The sequence below is a fragment of the Hemibagrus wyckioides genome, linkage group LG23 (assembly GCF_019097595.1).
Source record: "Hemibagrus wyckioides isolate EC202008001 linkage group LG23, SWU_Hwy_1.0, whole genome shotgun sequence".
Classification (NCBI taxonomy): domain Eukaryota; kingdom Metazoa; phylum Chordata; class Actinopteri; order Siluriformes; family Bagridae; genus Hemibagrus; species Hemibagrus wyckioides.
Window position 1 is genome coordinate 3,502,818 of NC_080732.1, and position 10,865 is coordinate 3,513,682.

The following is a 10,865-nucleotide window of genomic DNA, read 5'->3' on the forward strand; positions in this document are numbered from 1 at the left end:
TATTTTTTTTGTTTTAGGTCGGCTGCAAAGCTGTCATCATCTTCTTCCAATATTGCATTATGGCGAGTTTCTTCTGGCTCCTGGTTGAGGGCTTGTACCTGCATGCCCTATTGGCTGTCTCTTTCTTCTCAGAAAGGAAATACTTCTGGTGGTACATCCTGATTGGCTGGGGTGGGTTGCCAACTCGTGTGAATCTGTTTATGTATATATATATATATTCTGTTATTTATATAAATAGAATTTAACTGTGTAAAATGATATTTATATAGGGCTGTGTGCATGTTTATATCCTCATAAGTGGCTCTTTTGCTTTCAAATCTAAAGTACTACTCATACAGAACACCATTGTGTAATGTTTTTGTGGACTGTCTGTAGTATTTAGCCTCGATTCTTACAGGTGAGATCTTTGTTTAAATATCAGACAGGCGAGTATCTTTACCATGTAAAGTGACATGCTTACTACATACAACTCTTCTTATTATAAATTTATTATTTTGACATTTATCATAAGCTTTTGTTGGGCTCATGGCTTATAATTACATGACCATAACATGTAGGGAGACTGGACCTGCGCTAGGATTCTACCTGAAACGCATTCCTTTTTTCTAAACAGCATCTATATTTTACTGTTCTGCTTTTTAAACAAAGCCAATACTCGGTTTTGCTTTGGTCTCAGCAGGAGGTGATAAAAAAGGGTGAGTGCTGCTAGAGGGCTTTATATTAGATGAAAAAGCTCGAACCCTTGTTCCCCACATGATTTAATGGAATCTTTACCAACACATCAATTCGGCCAGAATTTATATCAGTGGGGATATTTTTTACTGGTCATTTTTGTACAAGGTAAAATACAGGGTGTGTAAAACAAGGTAAAATACAGGGTGTGTATATCTGTAAGACTGTGAAAGTTACTGATTTGCACAGGATAAATATCCCAGAGAAACCTAATTAAACCTTTAATTAGCATTATTATCCATCCGTTGTCTATACCCGCTTATTCCTAATTAGGGTTACGGGGATCTGCTGGAGCCTTTTCCAGCACACATTGGGTGAATGGCAGGGGTACACCCTAGACAGGTCACCAGCCACACATACACAGACAACCACACACACTCACTCCTATGGGCAATTTAGAATTACCAATCAACATTACATGTTTTTGGACTGTGGGAGGAAACCCGGAGTAAACCCACACGGGCACGGGGAGAACATGCAAACTCCACACAGAAAGGCCCCTGCATGTAGGTTTGAGCCCGGGATTCAAACCTAGGACCTTCTTGCTGAACCCGGAGTTCAAACCCAGGACCTTCTTGCTGTGAGGCAACAGGGCTAACCACTAAGCCACCATGCTGCCCCCAAGCATTATTATATAATTTTATAATAACAAACAAGGAAATGTCATACCTACTAATTTCAGCTGTTCTCTACATGCCTTCTTCTCTGCAAAACCATCAAAGATAAAGCGCACTGCTTCACGAGTGTTCCGTAATAAAATGCACCACGGATGACCAGCTTATCAGTCTTCAGCAGTTTGTTTATGGACATTGCCCTGTCCGCCACTGAAATAAAATAAATCTCAATGCAATTAAACTTTAATTGATTTCCAAATTAGCATAACCTTTTAGCTTGTTTTACGTGAACACTGCTGTTTTTCAATCTTTGCTTTATATGGTTAAGCTTTGTCCATGTGGATGTGTATACTGTTTCTACTTAAATTTCATGCAAATGAGTACATATTTAATATTTTATGTTCCTGATTCCTGATTAAAAGGTTTTTAGGAAAACAATCTCTTTTCTTTTTTCCTGGTTTCAGGAGGGCCGCTGATTTTCATCACAGCCTGGAGCTTTGCCAAAGCCTATTTCAATGATGTTGGGTATGTCATATTCATAAAACACCATGGACAGTAATGAAAATAAGGTTAAATTCGCCTACAGGGTTAAACCTGAGGCTAATTCACACTGACAAACTCACAGCAAGTTACTAAGAGTAATTCAACACTGGTAATTGAACTGAATGCCTCTAGAAATCGTAGCTGATAGTGGAAAAGCTCTGAGGTTATGTTAAATCATCCATAAAAACACCATTTCATTTTTTTTTCTCCTCTGTCAGGTGCTGGGATATTATCGAGAACTCAGACCCGTTCTGGTGGATCATCAAAACACCTATATTAGCTTCTATACTGGTGAGATCATACGTTTTCAAGGCTGGAGTAAAAAAAAAAATAATAATACATTTATGGCTCAATCGAAGGTTATACAGTGACCTTGATGGTAATAATTGAATAACCTGAAGGTGTATTTTATATTGAACAATCTGTGTGTGAGTTATATAGCCGATCATCTCAGTGCACTGTCACCTTATCCTTGTGTGTTAGAGTAAGAGCTGTCTAATTTACTCCCATATTTCCCTGCGGACAAAAAAAAAATGAAACTGTTTATTGATTTCAGTGCAGCAGTAACGGTAGCCAAGACCCAATTGAATTTCTATACAGTGCACTGTGTCTGGAAAACACAGAATTAAGTTTGTGGAGATTTACAATAATTCTAAAAGAATTTGTTTTTGTACATCATTACTCAGAATTTCGTAGATAATACTGTAGAACTTCGAACTAACCCTAAAACTAGAACTAATACCCAACATGAAAACAGGTAAAGTGTAGTAAAAGTTCTAACAATATTTCCTTAAAGTAAATGGTCACTAATTATGTATTAATATTCGTATTAGGTGGCTTAGATACACCATGTGGCCAAAGGTTTGTGGACCACAGTACATGCTTGTTAAACTTCCCATTACAGATTTAGTCGCTCTTTGCTGGTATGCTAACCTCCACTCTTCTGGGAAGGCTTTCAACTAGATATTAAAGCATGGCCATGTGCATAGGGGTATTATTGTCATGCTGGGGCAGGTATAGGCCTCTTAGTTGCAGTGAAGGGAAATTGTAAAGCTACCACATACGAAGACATTCTATACAGCTGTGTGCTTCAACAGTTTGTGGACCATGGGTTTGATGGTCAGGTGTCCACATAATTCTGTCCAAATATATCGAGCATATATAGGACAGGAAAGCTACAATAACTCAGAAACCCTCTTTACGACCACAGAAAAGCATCTCAGAATACAGCTGGGCACGGATCATATACTGCACCGACCAGTCAATCCAACTGAGCCTCGAAACAACACTCGTCAGCTGACATAGCAAGCTGACAAAATAACTGGCTATTGACTGAAAATATTGACCATTTGCTTAGTTTCCGTGGCTCGGCCATGTTAACTATAGATTGAACCGAATAAGAAAACAGGACATGTCCTCAAACGAACAGGGAATTAAAGATGGCTCTAGACTACCTGACAGCAGGAGAACTATGATAGCATTAGGATTCACTTTGTGAGAAAATTTGTCACATCACCACTGAATTTTGATTATATTAGAGGGAAAAAAAAGCATTGTAGATTTTTAGTCTTAGTAAAAAAAAAATGAGGAGCAGCATATAAAATATCGTTTATTTTGCCACTAATAACATATCCATGCACAGTAAAAGCCTTTAACTACATTCATCATCCCCTGCAGGGGAAGAGAGAAGGGGAATGTGGAGGGATGTGCATGGCCACCGCTGGAAAATCTGTTTCCCTAGTTAAATGTTTATGCAAATTTTATGATGTCTGGGATTTGCGCTTTCCAGCAAGCATGTGATTTGCGGCTGTAGCGTACAAGTATAAAGTAGACACTTCTCACTTCCACCCACTCACTCATCCCCTCGTCAAAGTGCAGCAGAGAAACAGCTGTTTCGTTCACATCACACATTGGAGGTTTCCACAAACATTATTGAACAAGAGTCCATTAGTCCTGTTTTCTCTCTGTATAGCCTGCTGTGTTGCGCTTCTGCTAATAGGATGCAGCTTTTTTGTTTTTTAAACAAACCAACACTTTGGGTAATAAATTAGTTTTATGGTGCATCATCAATTATGGAAGCTGGCACTGAGTAAAAGAGCACACAAATCATGCTGTTGTTTTTTCCTCCGATGACAGATGAACTTCATCCTGTTCATTTGTATCATACGCATACTGCGGCAGAAGATCAACTGCCCCGACATCGGGAGAAATGAATCAAATCAATATTCGTGAGTGTTATCACTATTTTTTTTTTTTTTTTTTTGGTTAATGTGTTTTTGGTGTTCTTTCAGGTTCACAGAGTGTGTGTTTATTCTGAAGCAATTTCCTTCTCTAAAGGGCCACCATGTGCAGAGTATTATGAAGAAGTACCGTAGAAAGCATTTTATCTCATGTAACTTTAATGCGAGTCACAAGAAGAAAGACATTCGAGGCGGTGGCCAGCGGCTCTCTGCATTACTACAAGCCTCATCTCCGTAAATGTCAGTGGATCATGCCAGCTCTATCCAAGTGACTTAATGTCCTTTGTCCTTGCCTAGCTTTATATGATGCAGGGGTCTGTCTCAAAGCTCTTACGGTTTCATCCAATCATTGCTGGGGGTTTTTTTTTTTCGGTTTTGTGATAACACCGTTTTCCAGACTACAAAAAAATAAAATAAAATTCACCCAAAGCTGTTGGTTTGTTTTGCTCTCTCTCTCTCTCTCTCTCTCTCTGTCTCTCTGCAGGAGGCTTGCTAAATCGACACTGTTGTTGATTCCACTCTTCGGGATAAACTTCATCATATTTGCATTCATACCGGAACACATCAAAACGGAGCTGAGGCTGGTGTTCGACCTCATCTTGGGTTCCTTCCAGGTATGGCCTCAGAGTCCAGTGAGTTAAAATGGAAAAAAAAACAAAATGGTTACTTCCGAACCATCTTAAGACTCAGATTCAGTATCTCAATGCCACACACGTTGGCTGCCTTTCAGCCAAGCTTGTTTCCTGATTTCACCCTCTGTTTCTGGTCTAGCTAAGCTCCTCAGCAGAAGGCATAATTGCGTGATTTAGGCAGCTCCTTCAGGGTGTTGCAGTCTGAGAGACCATGATGTGTCAGCTTTCCATATTGTCTACCGCATGAGTCAGAGAGGAATAGCCTCCCACGTGCTAATTATGCTGTCAGAGTCACGTTCCACAAATTAATGAACTGACAGGCATCCCTAGTCATACACCTCTATGTAATTCATGTGTTGAGTTCCCAGGAGGCTGTGTTCAATGAATGAGCATCTAAAAAAATCCTCCCTGATGTGTTTGTCCATATAAGATATCTCTACTCTACTTACAGGGCTTTGTTGTTGCTGTCCTCTACTGCTTTTTGAATGGAGAGGTATGTAGCTTTTGTTTTAAAAATGTAGTCTCCTTATGGAGGTCATTGCGAGAAATCCATAATAGAAATATCCTGCTATCATATGTATATTGTAAATAACTGCAAATGTTGATTGGTATTGTCTTATTCGTATAGCTTTAACCTGCCTTCTAACCTTAATGAGGCACATTTTAATGCATTAAATAGAGCAAGTGTAACATTTTGAATTTCCAGACTCATTTTTAATGGGTGAAGATTTACTCAGATTTCTAATCCTGACCATTGTCTCTATTTCCTGTTTTTCAGGTTCAAGCTGAAATCAAGAGGAAGTGGAGAAGGTGGCATCTGGAGAGGTTCCTGGGCTCCGACACTAAGTACCAGCACCCGTCTATGGGCAGCAACGGCAACAACTTTGCCACGCAGATCTCCATGCTGACTCAGCGAGCGTCCACCTACCACGACGACACCTCCATCACCATCTAGCTCAGCATCAGAGTCACCTGACACAGGACAATAATCGTCCGTAGATCCACTCACGCTGTGTGTTGTATGCATCAGGATACGAGCGCAAGGTTCTGTGACGTTCCTCTCAGTTCAGATGGCATGAGGGTACCACAAGCACTCCACATCACGTTCTCTTTGAGCTACGTACGGCTCAGAGGTGAACGCTGAAAAAGGTAATTTCAAATGTAAGTGCTGCCAGATTTACAAACACGTTTCGGAAAGCCTGATATATGATGGAACAGAGCACACTCCAGACACAGCTCCTTTGCACATAGCGACGCCTTATGTAGACGGATACAGGGGCGGCTTCACGTAGGTGGATACGGGCTCAAAAAGCATCGATGGTACTGATAGTGAAATTAGACTACGTATGTTGTGTAAATAGAAAAAATTCATTTAACATTACCAAAGACAGGCAACATTTTTACAGAACGCTGGTTTACTCTAAACGTACATCCAATGCAAAAGCAGTTGTTTAATTACAACAATCAGTGTCCATGTAAATCATGTACTTTTGCAGGGCATGTTCACGATCATCTTTAGTCACAGGCGTGTAAATCTGCATAATTAGTCCTCTAAGGGATGCTTTTTCAGAGAGGTTTTGTGGACTTGTTTGTCAGGTAGAAGCCACAAAGCCTTTGGGAAAGTGTTATATTTTACAGCATCGCTCCAGTTTTTTGAGCAGAACTTTGTGTTGTGTGTTTAATCATTTTATCGATGGGATAAATTTATCTTTTTATTTTTTTTCTGTACAGAGAAATGATTGAAAATGGTTGAAGTAATACACTACAATACAACTTTTTACATTATAATTGACAAACTGTATATTCCTGCATTATATGCTGCTTTTGCACAATTTGTTTTCCTAATCAATTTAATGAATGAAGAAAAACCTTTCCATTATTTCAGGACGTATAACATCACTGCTGCTTCATGGTGTCCGTGTTGCTCTTAATATAAGCCTGAAACTTAAGTATGTGGAGTTATTTCTCGACTTCATATTGGTGTCAGTAATTGTGAATGGGTTGTGTTTATGGTACCCTCTATGTTGTACAGCAGTGTTTCCCAAATCCGCTCCGTCACCTGCACAATTTTAGTGTGTTTCCTGCTGGAATTACACATCAGACAGACAGAGTAGCTAAGCTAATTACACAACATGTTAGGAAACAAACTTTTCCCACCTTGAAATGACCAAATCCATATTCTCAACAATAGCAAAGTGCATTGTGGGTATACACACAGTTTGGGCACAAACCTTGCTGCAGAATTGAGAATTGTACGATTTCACAATTACTCCACTATGGGTTCGGGCATGACAACAAATTAGCATTAAATAACTAAATAACATAGTAATAGTCTCAGTGGCAAAACTGACTCACCCTAGTGCATTATGGGAATCCCTCTGACCACCAAGACTATATAAGATTAGTAAATAACCATTAGGGTACATAGTAAAGAAAAACTGATGGACGACTTGCTTTTGAGAGCTACATTTTGCTTTATTTGTTTTGATGGATGCACATATGGCCATTGCAAGTGAAAAGTTAGAGTAAAATATTAGATATTTAGTTATATTAAATTCTAAACATCTAAAAGGTGTTGCATCGAATAAACTCTTCAAAATAGGTTTCATGTTTTTATCACTACCTCAGGTAACATCACACAGCACATACACTGATCAGGCATAACATTCTGACCACTGCCAGGTGAAGTGAATAAGACCTGTTAGTGGGTGGGATATATTTGGCAGCAAGTGAACATTTTATCCTCAAAGTTGATGTTAGAAGCAGGAAAAATGGACGAGTGTAAGGATTTGAGCGAGTTTGATGAAGGGCCAAATTGTGATGGCTAGACCACTGGATCAGAGTATCTCCAAAGCTGCAGCTCTTGTGGAGGTGTTCCCGGTCTGCAGTGGTCAGTGGTCACCTATCAAAAGTGGTCCAACAGTGGTGAACCGGCGACAGAGTCATGGACGGCCAAGTCTCATTGGTGCACGTGGGGAGCGAAGGCTGGCCCGTGTGATTCGATCCAACAGACGAGCTACTGTTGCTCAAATTGCTGAAGAAGTTAATGCTGGTTCTGATAGAAAGGTGTCAGAATACACAGTGCAGGACGGGTCAGGGCTGTTTTGGCAGTAAAAGGGGGACTGACACAAGATTAGGCAGGTGGTCATAATGTTATGCCTGGTCGTTGTTTGCCTCTTATTAGACTAAGTCAACATCGGCTTTTTCGCTTAGTCCATTCGTTCATTATTAAACAAAGGTACTTGTTTGCACTCATACTCATTTAACAGAAGCGTCCATGATTGAGCAACAATAAAACACAAGCGTTTGAAAAATGACATTCAAGTGTAATCGCCTTCTAAAAGAGGAAGACCATGGTCATGATTCATTAAGGTGTCGACTATGAATGAATAGACACTAGTCTTTATTTCTAGTGTTTAGGACATAACCAATCAGTCAAAGAAGGAAACAGAGTCAAACAGCAAGACACGGAAACACTGCTGTATAAGCCGGATTTGGATTAAACATGACTAATTTACTCATCAGAGGACACAGCACCGTCTAGATCATGGAGATTGCGGAAGGCTTTTATTTCTCTGCTGGGACTCGTCTTTGTTTTTTTTTGTTTTTTTTTTATGTGAACAAATAACGGAAACAATCCAATGTGGATTGTTGACTATCCAAAATCTAAATGGAGATACACTGTAGAGAGAAAATGTGACATTTCTCCCAGACACCTTGCATATTTTGTGGATGATGATTTTCCAGACTACACGGTATTTGTATATGATCTGTGTGTGTGTGTGTGTGTGTGTGTGAGAGAGAGAGATAAAGAGAGAAAGCAAGAAATGATGTATTTGTAAGCTGAATGCCCTTCTCTGCACTATCATTATCATTCCCAATAGACATCATTCCTTGTCATACAATCAGAGTCTTGTGTTCTTTGGGATTATGTTAGCGTTGGTTTATCACTTAAAGCTGTAGCGTGATGGGACATTTTTACGGCTCAACGTCGGATCCCATTCAGCGATAAACGCAACCGGGACGTTAACATCCAAGAACGGGATCGTAGGACGGGATCTGACAAAAACAGATCCAATTTGGAACGATGATTTTTTTTTAAAGTGTGGGTTATAAATCTACACAGGATTAGAATAACTGTGTGTGTATGGTACAATAAACAATGGAGATGACATTGCTGTATTTTTAAGATGATGCTTATCTCACGGCCTAGCCTGTCGGTTCTTATCTGTTTCTAGCAAGAGGAACAGAAAATCCAAACCACATGCTGTACATCAAGCACATACTAACAGAACATTGTGTAACACTGTATTTGAAGGCTTAACTACATGCATTAACACTGAATAACGATTTTGAAGAATAATGCGTGAGTACATATGAAAGGCTTGGAGCAGTTGTCAGTTAGGTTTACTGAACCGATCCTATAACCAGTTTTTGTACGTTTAATACAATTGTGCATTTTTGCATTACTTTATAAATTACAAGTTGTTGATATAATGTCAATTATCTGACATAATCCTGATATAATACTGTAGCATACCATTTTTTCCCCAAATACTAACACAAGCCTTGCATACATACGTACCTATGTATTATTAAACATCATATACACCGATCAGGCATAACATTATGACCAGTGAATAAGACTGATGATCTCTTCATCATGGCACCTGTTAGTGGGTGGGATATATTAGGCAGCATTTTGTCCTCAAAATTGATGTGTTAGAAGGAAAAATGGACAAGCGTAAGGATTTTGACGAAGGGCCAAATTGTGATGGCTAGACGACTGGATCAGAGCATCTCCAAAACCGCAGCTCTTGTGGGGTGTTCCAGGTCTGCAGTGGTCAGTATCTATAAAAGTGGTCCAAGGAAGGAACAGTGGTCATGGGCGGCCAAGACTCATTGATGCACGTGGGGAGCGAAGGCTGTCCCATGTGATCCGATCCAACAGACGAGCTACTGTTGATCAAATTGCTGAAGAAGTTAATGCTGGTTCTGATAGAAAGGGGTCAGTATACACCGTGCAGGACGGGTCAGGGCTGTTTTGGCAGCGAAAGGCGGACCAACACAATATGAGGTCATAATGTTATGCCTGGTTGGTGTATATTAATAGCCTTCAAATAATGTGTTTTGAGTATCACTGTCTTAAAGAACCTGTGTCATCTCTGCGCTCATCCCGAACACGATAACGAAGTTCTCATGTACTGTGGTATTTCTTTCTGCTTCGTTTGTTACTCAATGGAAAGTATTTGATGTAAAAATCATTTCGGTTCAGTAAATGCATGTCCGGGTCACCAAAACCAGCTTAGTTACGATATCTATTTTATTTTTAGTTTGCGTTCTAAAGCCACTGTGTGAAGGTACAGTGTAAAATAACTTACAGGTTGATTTTCCGTACGATACGTAATTTCATTTCACCATAAATTCTCAAATTTTCCTCAATATCGCTGTCCTAAAGTGTATATCAATATTCGAAACAACACAAATGACCTCTCATTCATTGCCAAGAAGAATGTATGCCCTCACAATGTATACTGTGTGCTCAAGCATCAGTTTGATTTACTTCACATGTACTTCGTGTACTTTGTGGCCGTGTAAATTCCGTCACAAAATGGCCACCATTTGCCAAACGTTTCCATCTGTGGTTGTGTACAGGTTTTTAATTAAGATTAGTAAAAAGGTATTAAATGGGCTTATTTAGCGGTGTACCGTTTATACGCGTGAACAGTTGAAGAACTGGATGCTGTGTGTGTTTTAGTCTGTGTTTGTGTCTTGTCAAAGTGAAGCAAACAGTTCAGTGCATTATGCATGCTGCACATGCGTACACAACACATCACAGCCACTACACCTGACTAGTACAGATTTATCCAACGATATGTGAATAGTCTGTTTATTTTTGTACTCCAGCTCAAATGTGCTCACGTGTATTGTCGCTGTATGGTATTTTTGTAAGATTAAAAGCAAAATATTCCGGTTCTGTTTTACCACTATACCATTGCCAATAAACTACTTGAATTGTACTCTGTACTAATACAACATGTGCGATGTGTGTATTAATTGGAACTAAAATTACAGTGACGGTCCTTGAAATGTACAAGACTGAT

At 39.5% G+C, this 10,865-nt stretch overlaps 1 protein-coding gene across 2 annotated transcripts in view; it reads left to right on the forward strand.

Annotated features, from left to right (window-relative positions):
• vipr1b (vasoactive intestinal peptide receptor 1b) overlaps nucleotides 1–10,865 on the forward strand; it is a 49,103-nt gene extending 38,238 nt beyond the window's left edge. Inside the window, exons 7-13 of one of the 2 annotated variants that reach the window (XM_058376805.1) lie at nucleotides 18–171; nucleotides 1,811–1,871; nucleotides 2,108–2,180; nucleotides 4,026–4,117; nucleotides 4,614–4,743; nucleotides 5,213–5,254; nucleotides 5,540–10,864. In XM_058376805.1, coding sequence (XP_058232788.1) covers nucleotides 18–171; nucleotides 1,811–1,871; nucleotides 2,108–2,180; nucleotides 4,026–4,117; nucleotides 4,614–4,743; nucleotides 5,213–5,254; nucleotides 5,540–5,716 — 729 coding nt within the window. In that variant the 3' untranslated portion in view covers nucleotides 5,717–10,864. Of the gene's footprint in view, nucleotides 1–17; nucleotides 172–1,810; nucleotides 1,872–2,107; nucleotides 2,181–4,025; nucleotides 4,118–4,613; nucleotides 4,744–5,212; nucleotides 5,255–5,539 lie in introns of both variants that reach the window. The other variant, XM_058376806.1, reaches the window with a different exon arrangement.